Genomic DNA, 21,231 nt, shown 5'->3' with positions numbered 1-21,231 from the left:
AAGAAGCACCCATTGGCATCTGCCACACCATCGAGTCACTCATTCATGAGTCACAAGCAGTTCTTCAGCAACGCCATCTTCGACGGCAATAATGTAATCGAACCGTAAGTTCGGAGAAATTACCTAGTTGCCGGCGACCTTGTCCATGGGTGGCATTGCCACTGAGGCTGGCATCAACACCATCATCGACAGAGTTTCCAACTCCATTGGTGGCTTCTTTCCCACGATCCACAAAGGATAAACTGTTGTTCACACTAGTTCCTCTTTCTGGGAAAGGGAGACTCTCCAGGGTATCCAGGGTGTATGAACAAATGTCTTATCGTCTGCCTTCTCACTCCACCTCACAGATGCCCTACTCGGGAAGGTCATAAGTGTACAAGGGTGCTCCGAGGCAGTGCGGATCTACAACCCGCTCACAAGCTCCAAAGCCGACCTGACCAGGATCAGGGCCTGGCCTCCCTACTTCAGCACTTCAGTGGGAGGCCGGTTGTCTCAATTTGTCGACCAGTGGAGAAACATCACTAGCCACACGTGGGTGCTTAGCATCGTGCAAAGGGGACACACCCTCGAATTTCTGGGCAAATGTCCTTGTGGTCTCACCAGATGGCCCTGCAGCATACCAAGGACACCATTCGATGTCTAACATCTCTGGGATTCTCCATAAACTTTCCCAAGTCCTGTCAGGAAAACTCCACACCTGGGATCTCTGGGAACCCGAGGACAAGACACTTCATATCAATGTGTTAGAGCTCTGGGCTATGTTCGGGGCTCTCAAGTGTTTTCAACACCAGCTACAGGGGAAGATGGTCCGCATCTTCACAGACAACACAACCACCATGTTGTACATCAGGAAGCAAGGGGGGGACCCACTCTCCCATCCTCTCCAAGGAAGTCCCTGTGGCACTGGCCATAACTCAGGGGATGCAATTAATTTCAGTTCACCTGCCCGGGATCCACAACACCCTTGTGGAATCTCTCAGCAGGGAGCTGTGATGCTGCCATGAGTGGAAGCTCCATCAGGATCAAGTTCATAGACTGTTCTCAAGATGGGGTCGACCTCAAATCAATTTGTTCGCCACAGCGGCCAACTCCAAATGCAGCCTGTTTGCCAGCAAGCTTTTTCTAAACAAGGAGTCTAGGGGATGCTTTCTCCATGTCTTTGCGGAGGGTTTGTTCCCTCCCATCCGTCTTATTCTACGAGTACTCAATGCCCTCAAATGGAGCTGGATGATTCCAATTGCTCCATTGTGGCCACATCAAATCTGGTACTCCGACCTGCACCATCCTTCAAGCTTCCCCCTCTTTCAGACCTACTATCCAAGGAAGGAGGAGCTGTCCAGCATCACGACCCAGCATCCCTGAAATTGAGGGCCTGGCTCCTGCAGCCATAGAACGTGTACCCTTCCAGTTAACCTTGGAATGCTGTGAGAGTCTGGCAAAGGCTAGAGCTCAGTCGACTCTTTCCTGTTACAAACATAAGTGGAAAAGGTTTTCCATATGGTGTTGATCTCAACAACTTGACCCTCAGCGTATCAAGGCTAACCAGATCCCGCCTTATCTTCCATCATTGGCAAAAGCAGGCCTAGTACATGCCTCGATAAAGGTTCACTTGGCTGCTATCTCCCGTTATACTCAGACAACTGGCAAGCCTTCTCTTTGGTCACATAGGCTTGTTCAGGACTTCTCTGAAAAATAAAGCGCCTGTTCAAGCTTGGGAGCTCAATGTGGTTCTCTCCAAGTTAATGGGCCCCCTTTTTGAGCCTCTTTACCAGGCTCCTTTAAAATGTCTCTCGTGAAAGACTGCGTTCTTGGTCAATTGCTACTGCCAGACATGTTGGGGAATTGCAGACTCTCTTGCAAATCTCCATATTTGACTTTTCTTTGCTCCAAGGTTCCGCTGCTCACACATCCTTCTTTCATGCCAATGGTCCCATTGGAATTTCACTGGACATTGCCTGTGGATTGAGGTTTTATATTATATGCACGAAAGACTTTTGCAAGACTTCGCAGGTGGCTATTTAGCTGCATTTCTCATTGTCAACAGCTTGCCAACAGGCCTCTGCCAGGCAGGCTGAGGGCACAATCCACAAGAGGCATGGCCCCAACAACTGTGTTGCGGTCTGGTGTTCCCCCTGCTTGACATCTGCAAGGCTGCTACCTGTAGGTCTGTCCATGCCTTCATAAGATTCTACTGCCTCGGCAGGGATTCCAGGGAGGAGTCTCATGTCGGCCAGACTGTGCTTCGCAACCTTTTTGCTTGAGGTGAGTGTTCCAGAGGTGAGTTTGCATTGCTACTGTTGAGCTGCTCTGCCTCCCATGGCTGTGTTTGTACTGCTGTATAATCGTATTCATAAGCATGTGAATCCATGCAAGATCCAATGCTGGAGAAGGAAGAAGTAACTTTCCTGTAACGCCTGTTCTCCAGCATTGGTATCGTACATGGATTCACATGTGACTCTCCCTTCTACCTCTTTATGGCTCTTCAGTAGTTCCGACTGCCACTTTGCATGCACTCCCAAATCTGAAGAATGCCAGCAAGGGTGGAGCTAAGGAGAACTAATGTCATTGGCTGGGACAGTATGACCCAAGGTGACGGCAATAGGCTATATAGGTGATGAGGAGCTTTAAGCTTTAAAGCTAAACTGCTTTAATATTACCGAGGATTCCCAGCCTGACGAGGAATACTCATGAGCTTGTGAATCCATGAAAGATTCCAATGCTGGAGAACAGGAGTTACTGGTAAGTAACTTTTTCCTCCTCCTCTGCCTGCCTCTAAACGCACTCCCCCTAACACATTTCTCAACTTTGCCCCTGTTTCCGCTCCTCCTCCTCTTCTGCTCACTGCCTCCATGCTGTAAATCTCACTAGACAATCCTATCTCTGTTCCTGCTACTAGTCTTTAAATCCATCTGTAGTCTCTAGCACCTTCTACCTAGCGAACACAACTGCTCGCTACTTCTCCCCAGCGCCTCTCCTCACCTCTCTGCTGCCTCCAATCCCCACTTCTCAGTGCAATCCCCCACTCTTTCTCACTTCTATCTCCCCAAAACTAGCCAAAAGCCTGCTTTCTCTACCTCAATTGGTCTCCAACCCTAGCTCATCTCATTTCATTATCGCCTGCCCCCATTCGATCCCCTTTTGAGATTATTTACATTGTTTTATTGCTTAGTAATCTACCTGTCTGACTATTCACCTGTCTGTACTGTACCCATTCAATGTTCCCATGGTGATTAATCCTAGACGTCCTGCCTCGCTAATTACCCACCTACTTTTCCGTGAGATCATGAAAGGGGTTGCTGCACCCACCGTTTTTGTCATGTAAATAATTTTTCATTTGCTCCATAAATATAATTACAATAAAACTATAATGAAAAACGAATAGGAATAATTTATGTCTCCAGCAAATGATGGGCGTAGATGTAGCTATTGTCCAGGGGACTTACCTACATTTGGTGTTTTGTTAGCCAATAAGGCCTGCGCTACATTTAATCTGTTTGGTCGGCAGCACGCTTCTGTCATGCCTCTTAAGTCTGCTGTGTAGAATGTACCAACTGTCAGCTTCGCATGGCTTTGTATGTTTGTGCTAATACACTTCATTTTATTTATACAGGTTATAGCACTGACAGTTGGAAACAAGCCCACTGTGACAAACCCATTCCCAGCTGTCGAACCTGCAGTTGTGAAGTTCATCTGTGCTCCGCCCTCACGGCTGGCTTTGACCCCCATCTATGCGAATGCTCAGTTTGACGTCTCCTGTCCATTGTTGCAGCAAAATAAGCAGGTGGTGAGTAGAAGTGCCGTGTTTAGGAATCCTCAATTGTTAATGAAGCACGATGACAGCCCAATCTCTAAATGTTTTCTTTTTCTATGCAGTCTTTTAAACATTAGAATGGGATGACTGTTCAGTTGTTAAGTCTCAGTTGGGCATCGACCCATGGAGTCTGTAGTATGGTCTCATGACTTGGTGTCCTACAAGCGCCAAGCATAATAAGCAATATCATTTATATTCAAAGAAAGGTCAACAAAGCTACACTGTGAATTTTATTTCTAAAACTTGTGCGCAGGGTTGTATTTACATATGCATGCACATGTTAAAACAATCAAAAATATGCTTTTTCTTTTCGTATATTTTTATATATTTGATGAAAGCAGCAGAATAGTTCATAGCTCAAGATAGCATATAACCATACATGGAAATGGTATTACGCCTTTCAATACCCCACCCCCAGCACCTCCCATTATGCATCGGAAACATGTAGACAACCATTGTGGCCTGGGCAGCAATCCTGGAGAAAGGGAGATTGTGCGGGATTACCCTCTCCAACGAGAAAAGTTGGCTTTTTGGCATAATTTAAACACAGCGTTATAATTATGGCTGTAGCCCGGCATGCAAATGACCATGCTAAGCATACCTGAGTTTGAAGGTTGGCTTGATCATTAGAAATATCTGTTCAGTTTATTTACACGCTTAAAATAAAACTGCTTTAGGCCTTTGGCCTTTGAAATGGTTTCATTCTGAATCAATGCCCTTAATACCGAACAAAATCAACATTACTTTTTAGAATTTAGGAGAGAAGAGTTTTCACTTTAGAGTTGCCAGAATTACGTTTTAATTTCAGAAATTCACAATTCTAAACTTTCATTTAAGTTCCATGTATGTATGCATGCATGTATGGCTTCTAATTTGTGTTACAACAGTGTACTTGCCTGTTTTTTGTTTTAGGTACCAGTTTCAAACTACCGGAATCCAGTATTGGATCTAGCAGCTTTTGATGAGCAAGGACGGCAATTTGATAACTTCAGTTCCCTTAACATTGCCTGGGAGTCCACCAGAGTATCCTTGGCTAGCATTGAGAACACCAAACCAATGAAGATAACCTTCAAAAATGATGGGAATGGACAGAAAAAACAGCATGGTACTGCACATAGTTGACTACATTTTTTTATATTGATTGTTCGTATTGCACTCCTTGCGAGTCAAAAGCTAGACAAGTGCTTTCTTGCAGGCATCCCATTGAAGTGGTGGGGGTGCCTGCGTCATTTTGAAATGAGAGGAGGATACAGCACCCCTTTGAAGTGAGAGGGGGCATCACTTTAAATTGAGAGGGGGCGATGTTAATTGGACAAAGAAGTAAAACTGCACTATATCCTTGAGTCTTGAGCGATATATTGGAGAATCAGAAGTGGCTGGGCGCAAAAGCCCTGTAATTGCGATATTGAGATCCCGACATTGTGTAGTATTTTGGAAAAATTAGAGGGTGTCAAGTATCCCTATTATATTAGGCACCCTGACACCTATATTTTACACCATCCTGACACCATAGGTTGGAGCATTCCAAGATCAGATTTCCCTTTTAGTTGTAAATAAACCACTACAACCTGTAGATATTTATTCTAACCACACATCAGCAATATTGTGGTGCATTTTTGTCAATCCGTGGCACTACAAGGCTCCACAAGTGTGTATAGAACCAGAGAGTGTGTTCCTAAGCACTACTCTTCTGCTTCTCACCGGTCTCTAGGCCAGAGGCACTGGTGTTGGTGGTGACAGAGGCACCAGTGCTGCTAGGTACTTTCCTTTCATAGCCTGCATCATTTACAGATTTGTAATGCTACCATGGGAGAACAGGACATGGTACGCAAAGCTTCAAGCCCTGTTGCTCTTCGAACATTAGTGTGCATAGAATTCAAGCATAACTTAAGTCTTATCATGTCTGTTGACCAAGCCCCAACACACAACATTTTCCACATCCTGCTTTACATTTTGACGGCTTGAAGTAAAAACTGGGCCTAATAAGTCCTAGTACGTGTGGGGAATCTTTGTTTGGCTCACCTCCTGTGTGCTGATGGGTTGTGTGCATGACACACAGCAGATGTGTGTTCATCTTTGTGTCATATTTTTCCTTTCGTGCCAATTCCTAATTGAGTCTTCTTGATCAAACCCTTATTTCCCCTTTTTAGTTATAACCGTGAAGGTGCAAGTTGGTATTGTACACCTAGGAATGTATGTCAATTGCCTGGTAGTACCCCCAGTTCCATCTACTAGATGCACTACTCCAAGAAGAGTGATTTAAAGTTGCTTCTTACTGGGCAAGAAATCAAAGCAGCAGTGCATTTTTGCACGTTCACCTACTATGTCCCTGCTGACATGCTGAACCTAAGCCCTTTGCGGCTAGACGTTAGTTGCTCAGATGGAGGCAATGCACAATTGTTTCTCCATTCCCGAACTCTTCTCTGCAGTTTTTTACAGTGTTCTGGTCTTGGAACCTGTTTGTAATGTATATACTCTTACGTCCCGTCCCATTTCCTCCATACTGCATGGGGTGTCACTCCCTAGGGACGAGAGATCGAACCTTTTTCACCAGAAAAACCTTCCCCTTTAAATTTAGATACGTGCAGGAGTGCGGCCCTGGGAGCATGGTCTGCCCTGACTCTGCCCTCCGGCTCCACACCCCAGTCCCCATTTCCACATCGACGGGAATGGGCCGAATTCACCAGCGCTCCTGTGTTTGGCTTTGGCCAGGTAATTCCACGAGCGGATACTTCTCCTTCTGTCTGTCTTTTTTCATTCAGGTACTCAGTCCTCAGGCGTCACTCTGCACCCCGGCGCATGTCGACTTCAACAGGGTTCAGCAGGTGTCCATCCTGTGACAGACTTTCCGACTTCAGACCCCCACGCGCTCTACCTACTTTGACTTGGGCCAGACCATGGCTGGTAAGCTTGTACCGCGTGCAACACGCTTTCTTCGAGGTCTCTGAAGAGCAGACTAGACAGGTGGAGGGAGCTCTTCCAGAGATCGCCTCAAGAGGACGTAAAGGACTTCGTCAAGCATCTATCCATGCCCAAGGTAGGGCCACTCTTAAGCGCACCCCGCAAAGGAGACTCCTTTTCATGGACTCGCCCGCGCGGGAGGAACCTCAGTTTCTCACCAGCACGAGTACTGAGGATAATTTAGCTACCGGCCAGCAGGCCGAGGGGTCAGTGGATCTTCCCGATGATGGTGCTCAGGAACCAGAAGGTTCTTTTACCGGGTCTTCATGTCCGAGGGGGCGCCTATACACAGTAGTACCGGCAGATCCGCCAAGGGTGAAACACCTACTAGGTCTCCGCCTGAAGAGCAGAGTAAGCCTCATGATTCACAAGTCATGGACGAGGCTGGGCCTAGTGAGCCAAGCAACACGACGCAGGCCCATAGGAGACAGCTCGACAAGATGGCCGCCGTGCCGGACATTGGGGACATCCATCCAATACCGCACCAAGGAAGGGAGCAGGAAGGGAGCAGGTAGAGGAAGTGTCAAGGTAGGACTGGTGTCAACCAGGTACGTGGCCTACAGCCTATCCTTCATTTGCGCAGGGCAGGTTTCTGCTGCGTCCGTATGAGAAAGGCATGCACCGGCTCCTGCAGCCACCTGCTACCCAGTCAATATCACCTACCACCCCTCCGGCCTGTGAGGACAGGTTTTTTTAAAGGTTCCTCAGGCTCATGAAATCTCCTCGGATGGGGTCATCCTCAGGGATGCCATCAGGGACGTGCTCCCACCAATGGCTCCGGCGCCGCAGACCCCATTACAGGTGCCACAGGCCCCTGTGCAGCCTCCGATGTCTGCTCCGGCCCCCCAACCGATAGTGCAGGTGGTTCCGTACCAGCCTCTGGCTTCAGTCTCCACACCTCAGCCTTTGGCTCCCAGCACCCCTCCACCGGTGCCAGACCAACCAGACTCCCAGGTGGACACAGACGAGGAAGAGGACCCCGACGCACCACTGTCAGCCAAGGCCTTCCACAAACGTCTTGCAGGGTTGGCAGAGTAGTTGGGCCTTCCTCAACCCGAGGTCAAGCAACCAGCAGAGGTTGTACTCGCTGAAGTCCTCAGGCTATGTCCCACAGCTAGAACATGGATACAGATGAAGGACGTCGATGCCTTGGCCAAAAAGGGCTGGCTCAAGCCCAACTCGGTTTAGCCGGTCAATCGACGCCTGGACGCCAAGTACAGGCAGATGGAGGGGATACACGCTTTATCGGCCCATCCTCAGCCACACTCCTCATCAGTAATTGCTGCGGCATCACTCTACTCCAAGCCTCAGTCGTCCTCGGCCTCCTCGTCTGCGGCACTGCTAGGCAAGGAGCTGAAGATCTTGGAGGCGTACGGCAAGAAGCTGTATTCCTACACGTCCCTGCATCTTCGTCAAGCCGACACGGATGCTGTGCTGGCAGCCGCTAACCAGAGGTTTTGGCGTGAAATTGCGGATTTCCTCCCAGAGCTTCAGGCGCAGAGACAATCATGATTCAAGGTGGGACTGGCAGAGGCCAAGATGGTGGCACAAGACATCATGGACTCCACCGTGGCCCACATTGACACCTCTGGCCGGGCCATCTGCATTGCCACGGACATGAGAACGACGACCTCTTTCAGTTCTACTAAATTCAATCCGGATGTCCAGAAACGCATCTCAGACCTGCCGTTCAAGGGGGGTGACCCCTTTCACTCCACCATGGATGAGGAGCTGGATAAAAAGAAAAACAGCTTGCATACAGCGAAGTCTTTATCCATTCTTACAAAGACCCAAAACCTACACCCAGTCACAGCAGCGCTCGGACAAGGGGCGTACATACCAAGAGTTCCTTGGCTTCCAAGAGCAGAGGTCCAGGCAGCCAGACCGTTCGCCAACCCAACATCGGCTCAAGCAACAAAAAGGGGATGGGGAATAAGGGCTTTATCCAGTCCCCCTCCTCTGCAACAGCTTCAGAGGGAAAGAAGGCATGACACTCCCCTCCGGGTCCACATGTCGCCAGTGGGGGGGCAGGCTTGCACTCCATGCACACTTCTGGTGCCAGAATTTTGCAGAAGGCTGCATTCTCTCCGTAGTATCCACGGGGTACCGCCTACCCATCCCAGCCTCTTCCCCCTCCAATCCCACAGATTGGGACAGCAACTCTTTTGGCAGAGATCTGGTCTCTCGTCGAGAGCCAGGCAGTGGAGGAATTCCCCGCCTCCCAGCGAGGCTTGTGCTTCTACACCAGGATTTTCACCATTCAGAAAAAGAAACAGGCGAGCATGAGAATTGTGCTGGAACTTTCCACCCTCATCCTCTCCCTAACTCCACAATCATTCAATATGGTTATTCCAGCTTTAAGTGCAGAGACTTTGTGCAAGGGAGACTGGATGTGCTCCCTGAATCTGAAGGACTCGTCCCTACATGTCACGATTTGGCAGCCTCATCGTTCTTTCCTACGATTCAGGATCATGGGCACCATTTCCAATGCAAGGTGCTTCCCTTCAGCCTCAAGTCGGCCCCCAGGGTCTTTACCAGGCTGAGGAATACAGTGACGGCCCTCCTACGGGCCAAGGAGCACCACATCTACCAGCACTCGACGACTGTCTTGTCAGGGCTTCATCTCCGGAAGCGGTGCACCGCACTTTCCACGCTCTTATGAACATACTGCACGATCTGGGCTTTTCGTTCAATCTCAAAAATTCGCAGCTGCAGCCTACACAGCCTACGCAGAGACTGACCACCTTGGGGCTCATCTGTGACACGTGCTCTGAGAGAGTTTTTCCTTCGGAGGACAAGATCACGGCCATCAAAAGGGCCACTGCGCACTTCCTCAGCAGAGAGGCGATAACGGCCTGGTAGTACCAACACCTACTGGGTCTCATGGCAGCAGTCCTGTTGGCCGTCCCCCACATGAGACTCGGGATGAGAAGGATACAGCTGCACTTCGCAGCATCATGGAACCAAGAGTGGGGCTCTCAGGCGAAGATGATCAACGTTCCTCCTTCTCTTCATCCAGACCTCACATGGTGGTCCAGGGACTGCAACCTGCGGACGGGCAATCCTTTCCGGCAACCTACTCCATAGGTCACTATCACTACGGACTCCTCTCTCGAGGGATGGGGGGGCCATCCTGGACAACCACAGCATCAATGGCACCTGGATCCGGCAGGAGCAGGAGTACCACATCAATTGGCTAGAACTGAAGGCCATCTGGCTAGCGCTCAGTCTTCCTTCCGGTTATCGGGGGCAAGGTCGTCCTCATTCAGACAGACAACTCGACCAGCATGTTCTATGTCAACAAGTAGGGAAATACCAGATACCCTCCACTGCGCAGACTGGCAATCAGCATGTGGGAATGGGCCGTCCACATTCCAGGGGAATCCAACCTGGAGGCGGACAGGCTGACTGGTAGCAGAAAATTACGAGTGACAACTGAACGACCTCATGCTGTAGGAGATCTTCAGCAGATGGGGTCATCCCCAGGTGGACCTCTTTGCCTCCTGAGACAACAAGAAGGGCCAATAGTTCGCCTCCTGGCAGGGACAGGACCCCAGATCTGTGGCCGACGCATTTCAGATTCAGTGGAACGGCATGACGGCATACGCTTTCCTGCCCACACCGCTGATACACAGGGTGATATGCAAGATCAAGGAGTCTCGCCACTTCAGTGTCATTCTAATAGCTCCGTGGTGGCCAGTCAGGCCATGGTGCTCGGAGCTGCTCAGCCTCTCTGAGAGACCACCCATTCACCTTCCGATGGTCCTAGCACATCTTCTGGGGCATCCACCCTGTGCCTGAGCATGTCACGCTAGGGCACCTCTACCTTTCCCAGGCTAATCTAGAGATCATACAGGGTGCAAGGAGCAAGGTTACCAGGGCCCAGTATAAGAGCAAGTGGACCAGGTTCTGTTACTGGGAAGATTCTACGGCTATCAACCCCCTAGCATGTAAGTTGGATGACATGCTCTCCTTCTATGCACACCTCGCCCACTCGGGCGTGCAGGTAGACACTTGCTGCACTTACTTGGTAGCCATTGGGGCCTACAGAAATGCAGAGGAAGAGGAGTTCTCCTCTTCCAACCCGATTTGTCAAGAAGCATTTGATGGGATTCGCCAGACTGTACCCGCCAATCAAGAGGCCACCCCCTGTATGGGACCTCAACATAGTTTTGGGTGCCCTGACTCAAACCATTTGAGCCGATTGCGTCTGCAGACATCAGGCTGGTCACCAGTAAGACGGCCGCAGAGTCAGCGAAATCCAGGCGCTGGTCGCTTCAGAGCCCTATACTACTTTTCAAAAGGATAAAGTAGTCCTGCGGACACACCCAGCACTCCTACCTAAGGCGCCTTCTGCTTTACATCTAAACAAAGAAATGGTGCTGCCTAAGTTTTTTGCTTAACCTAAAGACGATGCACAGAGCACTGCCTCAATGTCAGGCGTGCCCTGAAATTCTACTTGGACAGGACATAGGGCTTCTGCAAGTAGGATGCACTGTTTGTCACCTTCAGCGGATCAAGACCGGGGTATCGGGCATCCAAGGCTTCCATAAACCGTTGTATGGTCTCGGCCATCAAGGAAGCATACGAGGGACAGCATAAGCCACTGCCGGCCAACATGCACGTCCACGCGGTAAGAGCCAAGGCAACAGCCATCGCATTTCAGTGGCATATCCCCTGGCAAGTCAAAAGCAGGGCGGCCACATGGGCCACCTGTTCAGCTTTCTGCAAGCACTACTGTTGGACGCCGGCTCTAGATCAGACATGGCTTTCGGACAGGCGCTTCTTGGAAACATGTTTGCTTAAGGAGGGTCTCCCCTCCACCCTGGGGCTACACCTAGTTGTAATCGCCCATGCAGTATGGAGGAAAGGTGACGGACCTAAGAGTAATAAGTTACTCAGCATAGTGACTAACATACTCTTAGTCCTTAGTCCCCTTTCCTCCATACGTCCCACCACCCCCCACCCCCCTAATAAAACTCATGTCATTAGGCAATGTCAATCTATTGTCGATGCATCTATTGGGACTGAGGTGTGGCGCCGGAGGGTGAAGTCAGGGCTGCGCATGCTCCCAGGGCTGCACCCCTACAAGCCTCTAAATTTAAAGGGGAAGAAGGTTTTTTCTGGTGAAAAAGGTTTGTCTCCCGTCCCTAGGAAGGGACGCTCCATGGAGTATGGAGGAAAGGGGACTAAGAGTACGTACTAAGGAATAGGTTTGACATGCAGTTCCTATCACACTCATGTCAGTTTTCTGATGGTGGGCACATTTTCTGTCTCTTTAAGGGTTGGTTTCTGAGCACTCCCTGGCTGTCTGGGAACTTCATAGTTATTTGCTTTTGTTCCCTTAACCAAAGCCTTCTGTGATTCTCCTCCATTGCCTGCATTGCTCTGACAAATCTACAGGACTTTCCTGGTTGGAAGCAAAGGAGAAATGATGGTACAGGCAGAACCCTTTACTCGTCACACCTCTCTACTCATTACTTACTGGTGCTAGGCCAGTAGTAATGATCAGGGTAAAAAACACAGCCACTTGGCCCTTGGAAAAAGAGGCAAGGTCCCTTAGTTTCCTAGAGCAGGCGTACAAAATGTCTCCTTCTACTTAATCCAGGCAAAGATGAATATAATAGGGAAATGGTGTGAGGTATGACTAGATTTTGTGAATTGCCTTACTCTTATTGGATGAGGGAGTATATCTAAATTAAGGCATGCACAATTTTTCTTAGCTCTTTGCTCCACCATTGATGATAGAAGACTAAATGCAAATCGGCAACCCAAACTGATTAGCCTTTGATCATTGTCCCAATCAAACTTGCAGGTAAACATTGAAAGGTTAACCCAATCTCTTATAAACGCACCTGCAGATCTCAGGGTTCTCGGGCAATAGCACATCTCCTCAAACAGATGGCCACATAATATTCCTAGGAGTTTCGTCTCTTTCAAGACTGCTGCAAATTTAAAGAACCAGAATAGACTCTTCAATCAGTTGGTGAAAACCCTTCCGCCACTACGAGTTTCAGACCATCTGCATAGCTAGTAATTGCTCAAACCGGGTCCATGACACCTTTGGTGGATGGCCAAGGGTTTTTATGCTCTCCAAGTCCTTCTCTCCTCCACCTGAGCCCACACAGTCTTACCAAGAATTCTTACCAGAAATGCTTCTTAATGTCCATTGGTGTCCTATCTCACTGAGTCAAATTTGCATCATTCATAACAATTCAGGGCATCAGTACTACTTTTCAGGCCTCCATTGTTTAAAGTCCTCCACTGCTCAAAACCATGGCCACCCCTTCACAGGCTGACACTCCAGAGGGCTTGCTCACTAGTGTCAGCAGCTCCTTACTACAGAGTACTTCTGCTGGTTCCAACTCTCAGATAACATTGGGTGCCAAACCCTTTCCTTTTGTTGTATGGTTTTGACCAGGGTTAGTTTGAGTAACCACATCCTTCACACTTTCCATTTGTTGGAAAGTCAATTACTAATGCATAGTTTTACCATTTGGTCTGAGATCTACCCACATGTGTTTTCCAACATGTTCATACTTCAACACTCTTGTGCTAGTGTGTGCACATTTACCCCGAGGCAAATTATTCCCTTTAGCAAGATTGTCCTCTTCTATGTTTACAGGGCCTTTTGTACAGTATTTTGAACTCCTCGTTTTCCATTACATGACCTCTTCATTGGTCCATTCACATTCAGAGGGAACGCTTGGTAAACCAGCATCCACTCCTGTTTGCAAATGACATCCTAAACACACCGGATGGACGGCTAATGTAAGCTCATGAAGGCCCCAACTGGTCAATGTGCCTGGACTTTTATTTTACTCATTTCATTATAATTAATCTTGTTATTCTGATAATACAGATTTTACTGCTGTTGTGCATAATAGGCTCGTTCTAGATAGGCAGCTCATACGTTCACAACCTAGGGCAAGATTTGACAGTAAATGAGGTGAGTTAGATCCTCTACAGGTTAACACTTCGGGCACTACATCTATGTATTGGGGCAGTGTCGGATAATGAGAACCATAACCTTGAAGCCTGCGATTGACGGGGCGAGGGGTGGTCAGACAAATATTATTGATTACTTTTATTACATACAGTCTGGGCTAATCCCAGAATGTCAGTATAATTTTGAATTAATAGTTTTCTAGCATGAATTGAATAACAAATGCAATTACAATGTTTTACTAATAAAATATTTGGAACCTTTGTGAGCTCACATTCGACAGTCATTTATTGTGCTTAGCGAATTTCATTACAGCCATTCTGTAGTGTAGATAAGGGTGAGTTTTCCCTTCGCCATTGTGCACCAAATTGTGCCGTTAGAACCCCTCCAAATACCATACAAAGTTCCTCTTGGCTGCAACTGAACCTGGGGTCAAATCATTTTCAGATGTGCTGCTCTGGGTTCTGATTTCTCCTCTATCGACCTGCCTTTTCTATTAACCACAGTAAATAGATCTTCCCCACTTCCCCAATCTTTAATCCTGTTTACCTGGCTCCTGAAGTAGTAGTATGACGATTTGGACATTCCCAATGGTAGAACAGGAAGATCATATAGAGTACTGTAAGTTCCTCACAAAACCAAAACCTAGTGTAAAACCAAGTGGCTCAGCTTCTGCCACAATTTATCTATAGCCATGTATCCCTTCCAATGTTTCCTTTAACACCTTTGGTTTCATCCTGGGACTGACTCCTAGGATTTCTATGGGCTCCTGAGCTAGTTTACTATTGTTAGGGGGCCATAACCCGTTTGAAACTGGTCTATGGTGGTTTTTATTAAGACTCAGAATACTTCCAAATGTATAGTAACCTAGTACACTGTCTTATTGGTGGTTTGTACTTTGGCTCAGACAACAAGTGAGTTATGAGGTTATGAATATCCGGATTATACTGTTTCTCACAAGCATCTGGTAGTAATACCCACCGGCAAACTCCACCATTTCTAGCTGGGTGGTATCCCACATTTTGCCATGTTACGTGAAGGCTGAATTGCCACCTTCTTTAGGAATTCATGTTAGTTGCCTCTTAGTGCCTTCCAGGTGCCCCCCTCATGTGTTTTGTAAAAGTAATACTACGGGACTTCGTTTTGAACAAACTGAGTGTCTGAGTTACACTTTCTCAGGATCCATTTTGCCAGGAGGGATTTACAGATTGATGTCCTTCTGCTTCCTCTTCATAACAGATCTCATATTAACAATCTCCCCATAAATCTAGAGGAAACGGCACTGGATATGGTTCACGGCCAGCTCGGTCGCAAGTTTTGACAATCTCCTCTCTGATGGCTTACAAAATCCTTTCCGTGCCCAGAACCAACCCACCCGGATTGGGTGTAACTCTCATTTTTCCAGAGTGGGTCCCTGCCTCTGTCATTCCTATGCAGCCCCACTCCTCCTTCGAATGCCTGGTCTGCAGTTTCTTTATATCAGATAATCTGGGCATAGCTGCCAATACTATAGTACCATCAAAAATAAAAAAATGGAAGGAAGGTATTAAACACAATTCATGGTTTTCTCCTGAACTCCAAAGCTTAAAATCACACACTCTCAAATGCTTCCATTTTGGAAATCTACTCGAACTCAAGCCTGCCTAATAGATTATAAAACAGCAGCCAAAAAGTTCAGAGCTGCCATTATTGAGGCAAAAAAAGATTCTTTTAACAATAGAATAACACAAGCCCAATCAGACTCTAAACAACTTTTTAAAATATTGAAGGAGCAGGAATGCACTGATCGCATGAATGAAGACCTGATCAACAAGGGCAGTGCCTGGTGTAACACCATGCAAAAAGCTATGCAAGACAAACTTGATAATATCCTTAAGGACATAAATATGAAAAAAAAATACAACTTAAACAATACCACTATAGGAATTCAGGAGTCCCATACAAGATGTCCTGACATCCCTGTCTTCGATTTTTCACCAATTACCACATCGGAATTGGCTAGAATAATTAAACACCAATACTACTAGATGCAAAAACGATATTCACACAGCCATGATGATTAAAACATGCCCACCCACACTGCTTAATGCGATACGCATGTTTATCAATGCTTCCTTGGTTACCAGGCGTGTCCCTCAGGAATTGAAAGATGCCTGGGTTATGCCGATCATAAAATAAAAAACTGGGCTCGATGTGACTATCGCTAAGAAGTATAGGCCTATTACTAACACCCAGATCATGTAGCCTATGAGCAAATAGCTATGCATCTTGATAAATATTCAGTTCTACATGACCATCAGTCGGGCTTTCGAGTGGGCTTCGGCACTGTGACGGCTCTCCTAGAGCTTAAATCCAAGCTCCTTGCACGCTTGGATAAATAGGAAGCATCCCTGCTAATGCTACTCGCTCTCTCGGCCGCCTGCGACCTGGTGGACCATACCATCATGTCCAACAGGCTGAGGGAAGTAGCTAATTTTTCACCTTTAGCGTCAATTGGATCTCCTCCTTTTTTAGCAATCGAGAAAGTAGGGTATTTTTTTAAGGAAGCCGAATCAGCCTCCATTAATGTTGCGATGGGAGAACAGGGTGCTTGTACATCACCATGCCTGTATAACATATTTACCATTCCCGTATTTGCTATGCTCACATTAGAGGGAGTGACATTTACGAACTATGCGGATGACATGCAATGTGTCATCCCATTAACTGGCAATTATGATGCAGACATTCTCCTGATCAATACGATCTACTGCCTAGTAGAGTCTTGGATGATCTCTAATAAGTTAGCACTTAATAGAGAGAAGACTGAATTATTAGTCATCGTCTCTCCTTATACTATACAGAAATTGGGCTCTAACTATGGGAACTTTGCACTAGGAGATATAGAAATTACCCCTCTGAATAAGGTAAAAACTCTGGGAGTAGTGTTTGATCAACACCTTACCATGAAGCCACATGTAAGCAGTTTCATATCATCATGTGCCTACTACATAAAACTACTCACCCACCTCAGACCATTCATATCGCAAAAGAGTGTAGAAACGATTGCCAACAAGATTCAGACTAGACTACTTAGATCTAGCCAGCAGAATCATCTGGCTATTCCAAGATGCAGAACGGTGAAAGTCGCCAATGCTGCCTTCTATGCTATCGCACTGAAGGCCTGGAATGACCTTCCCTTAGAAATGCGCTGCATTGAGTCCCTTGATATTTTCAAAGGGAAACTCAAGACCTATCTGTTTGCTTAGCTATTTGCAGGAATGCCTCTTCTTCTCTTGCACGTTACTTATGCTTATCCGTTAATTGTTGTCTGGCTTGTTGCGCCCTTAAGCCCATGGGTCAATGGCCGCGCAGTATAAATTTAATAAAGTAAAGTTCATCTATCCTGGCCATTCTGACTGTGGCCACCATCTATAGGTCACCTGGCCAGGCTGCCCTCTTCCTCTGAGTGGGCTGAGCTCTCCCCTTGCCTCTATGTCGTGACCTCTCCTCTTCAGTGACTTCAACATCCACCTGGATGATTCTGATCCTTCCTCTAGGCTCCTACGTAACCTCTGCAACTCTCTCCCTCTATTCCAACCTCTGGTCCAACACACATTACTGGACACACCTTGGATGTTCTCATCTCCTCAAACATCCCTCTCTAAACCTTTCACTACTCCTCTCTCTTGGACTGACCACTTTCTTCTTTCCGCTCACCTAACACACACTGTCCCACAGGCTAAGCCCACCCCAGCACTGCCACCTGCCTTCTCGGTCATTCGGCCCATGAAGCGTGTGTCAGTTGATGCCTTCGCCTTTTCCTTCTATGCTCCTCCTACTCTTGCGGCTGACTCGCACTCGGACACAGCCCTCTCTAATCAGCATCTTGCCATTTCCAACACTCTGGACATCCTTGCCCCTGCAATGAGAATTCGTCTGAAGCCTACCTCCAAGTGCAACTCTTGGTATGACTCTGTCCTCGCTACCATGAAAGGCAAGTGCAGGGTAGCCGAGAGGAAGTGGGGGGCTTTGGGTGCATCCTCTGACAAAACTGGTCTGCCGCCTGCTCCAAAGGCAATGCAGACTCTGTTATGTCCAGGAAGAGAGTCCACATCCAAGTCTGTATCTCTGAGGCCGCTACCATGGTCAAAATCCTTTTTTAAATCCTCAAGGAGCTGGCCAATCCTTCTGCAGTCTCCACTTCTCCTGCTCCCTCCCAGGCTCTCTGTAAGGCCCTGGCTCCTCACTACCCTACTAAAACTCAGGATATCCTGTCTTCGCTCACCTCTTCCTCTCCCTCTACTGCACTCGGCCCCCCTCTGGCCACCTTTCACTCTCCTCCTTCCTTCTCCTCTTTCTCTCTGATAACACCTGACAATGTCAGGTTAGCTGGTCAGATAGCACAGCGAGTAGAGCGCTCGCTTTGACATCCGTGTAGAGCCTGCCCACACAGGTTCTAATCCTGGCATCGCCAAACTCAGCCTTTCATCCTTCCTAGGTTGATAAATGAGCACCACACAACATGTGAAATAATAAGCAGCGCTAAGATACCCGAGGGTTCGTAGCGCTGTAAAAATGCAAAATTATTATTAATGTTTCTAGACAAGTCCGATCTATGAAAGTCTTGTTCAAACAGTGCTCCCCTGCTCCTCTACAACCATCAAGGACAACATTGACACCCTTGCTCCAGCTGTGGCTGATATCTGCAATCACTCTTTCGCCACTGGTTCTTTCCCCTCTCTCCTCAAGCACTGCCTCGTGCATCCCCCTTCTTAAAAAAAAACCTTCTGCCAATCCGACCAGTCTGGCTAACTATTGCCCGATCTCCATCACTCTTTTCCTGGACAAACTCCTGGAAAAGCTGGGCATCTCCCAGTTTACTCTCCACACTGAAACGGTTGCATGTTTCCATGACCACCAGTCTAGCTTCAGAGCAGCCAGAGGCATGGAAACTGCTCTCCTGAACACCCGTGAAGATATACTCTCCAATCTCAACACCAGCACCCCTTCTGCCCTCATCCTCCTGGATCTGTCCTCTGCTTTCGACAAGTTCAGTCACACCATCCTAATCAATCGACTCAGTGAGAACCTGGGCATCATAAACCAGACCCTGAAGTGCCTGAACTCTTCTCATGGACCGCCGCCCCACCCCCCAGGTCTAACTTGAGTCCTTTTTCTATGCCACCTCTATCTCTGCATGTGGTGTTCTCCAGAGTGCTTGTCAATATCTATGTGACCCCTTTGGCCCACCTAATCTCTACCTTCTGTTCTAACTTTCAATGTTATGCGGGTGACAGACAGCCCTCCTTCAGGCTCCCTACAGCCTCCTGTCCTCTCTCGCACATTCCAGACTGTATCTGCAATTCAGTACTGGTGCGCCTCCAACGATCACTGCCTTAATGACAGTAAGACGGAGATACTTCTCATCAGGACCCCTGCTCCTGCTTGACCCCTCTCACTCTGGCCCCCCTCCATGGGCCCTCTTCCTTCGCCTTCCTGCGAGACAAAGAACCTTGGTGTCATCTTTGTCATCTCTCCTTCTCTCTGCACATCACAGACCTTTCCAAGAAGGCCCGTTTTACGAGCTGCACCTCCTCGGAGGTACTCTTCCTTTTTTCACTTTCCCACAGAAGCTTATTGTCTCCAGAGCCCTGGTACACTCTAGGCTGAACTAGTGTAACAGCCTCTTTCTCAATCTGCCTGCCTCTACTCTTCGCTCTCTGCAACTAATCCAGAACAGGACCGCAAGACTTATCCTTGGCCTCAAGCCCAGGGCCTTTATCTCTGCCCTGGCTGCACTTACCCGTTCCCTTCCCCTGCACTTTGTGTTACCGCACTTGCACAATCTGAGTGATACACGGCCTAGTAAGAACGTTTGTCTTGTCCTCCCTCTGTACCCTCCCTTGTCTTGTTGCGCCCCTAGAAACGCATGTGTACAGGCACGTTATAAATGATTTCCATCTTATGCTAATAAGTTACTCCTCATAAGTAGTCGTTTTTGCACGAGCACTCATGAATCCTTGTTTCTCATGATGACCTTCCAACCACTTACCCATTCTGACCACACAAAAAAAGACTGAGGTGCAGGAATGTAGTGGGGGGTCATAGAAATGGAGGCTGCTGAGCAGGAACACACTTCTCCCTTATGATTCCTTCTATGCAAAAACATTTCTTGTACACTTTACTGCACACAGGCCCTCGGAGACTCTTCAACCCTGGAAGATAAGGGCCATTAGAACTGAAGGCAGTATAGTGAATGACTTGAACATTTCCCTATTGAAAAACAACCCGTCGTCCTTTTAATGTGCTTTTGAAAAACCAGTTAGCTTCAGGTTTTTGGAAAACTTGCATGAAGGTGGAGGCCATAGCTGTTCAGATTGCCAGTTTATAGAGAAGACGCCTACTGAACTCATGACCTGTGGGTACATATTTGTTTGGAGTGAATTTAAGAGGTTAAAATATATTGTACATGCTGGTTAATGAATCGTAGGAGGAAATTGTGAAACACGATAATTTCAGTTTGTAGACTCAATTTTAGTCTCTAAAATGTGTTTTGATGTCTTTCTTTAATATATTCAAGTATTCCTAGATTCATAAAAGTAATGGATTTCAGAACAAAATACAGATGAGCCCCGTGTTATTTATTGGATTTGATGTTTTTTTTTCCAGGCTTGCAAACTGTTTTGGTTTACAATAAGTCTGGAACGACTGCCATCACCACAACTGCTGCTGGATATCTGCAGTCGCATCTCAATGCTGCCAAAGTCAAAACACATGTATGTAAGAAAAATGCTATGTTTGCCTTTGTAAATTAATTCCAGCTATAATTGAAATTAATTAGATTATTTGCATCCATTTATAGAATGCTATTGTCCTATATGAACACATACAGCAACACTTCATTTTATTGGACACGCCAATAATGTCTGCATCTCTACACAAACTAGTGCAGAGCTAGGTCGGTGTTCTTGAGTCCACTTTCTTACTGTTTATTTTTAAAGCAAAGCACACCAACATGGTCTGTATCATGTTCCTATAATGGCTGTGCTTTATATGTACTTTTCCATAGTTGCTAGTATTTTCAGATAAAGAACATTTGAGATATGCACATTTTCAACACCAATTAAGTTGCACCACAGAATGAACTGGCTAGCCATCGTGTAGAAGAGGCGGGTTTACTATGTGTTTTTGCTAATACATATGGATCATTGCCATGTCATCACGCTACACGTATATTGCTTTCTTGCAACATTCTTGTTATTAATCATTGCTTAATTCAAGATCTTTACTATTTTTCCTATCCATATTTTAATTCCTAAATAAGGAACTTTCACTTTCGACGCAGATTTCTTTTGCAGTGTGTTTTATACACTGTGGTTTCTTCTGTTTGGTGAGCACCATTTGGGTCTCACTCTGCTTATTGCTTTCATGTTGAACTGAAATATAATAAAACATGTGTGACTGATATCTGGTAAATTGGTTAATTGGAAGCCTTTCTATACTTAAGGGATGAACAATGATGCTAATGGAG

The 21,231-nt window shown here is 47.0% G+C and overlaps 1 protein-coding gene across 1 annotated transcript in view; it reads left to right on the top strand.

Annotated features, from left to right (window-relative positions):
- NUP210 (nucleoporin 210) overlaps positions 1 to 21,231 on the top strand; it is a 1,233,892-nt gene that overhangs the window by 622,180 nt on the left and 590,481 nt on the right. Inside the window, exons 16-18 of the mRNA XM_069643978.1 lie at positions 3,611 to 3,784; positions 4,724 to 4,916; positions 20,370 to 20,476. Of these exons, the coding sequence (XP_069500079.1) occupies positions 3,611 to 3,784; positions 4,724 to 4,916; positions 20,370 to 20,476 (474 nt within the window). The remainder of the gene's footprint in view (positions 1 to 3,610; positions 3,785 to 4,723; positions 4,917 to 20,369; positions 20,477 to 21,231) is intronic.

Source organism: Ambystoma mexicanum, chromosome 2p (assembly GCF_040938575.1).
Source record: "Ambystoma mexicanum isolate Mex_15411 chromosome 2p, UKY_AmexF1_1, whole genome shotgun sequence".
Lineage (NCBI taxonomy): Eukaryota > Metazoa > Chordata > Amphibia > Caudata > Ambystomatidae > Ambystoma > Ambystoma mexicanum.
This window is presented reverse-complemented; position numbering and strand designations above follow the sequence as displayed.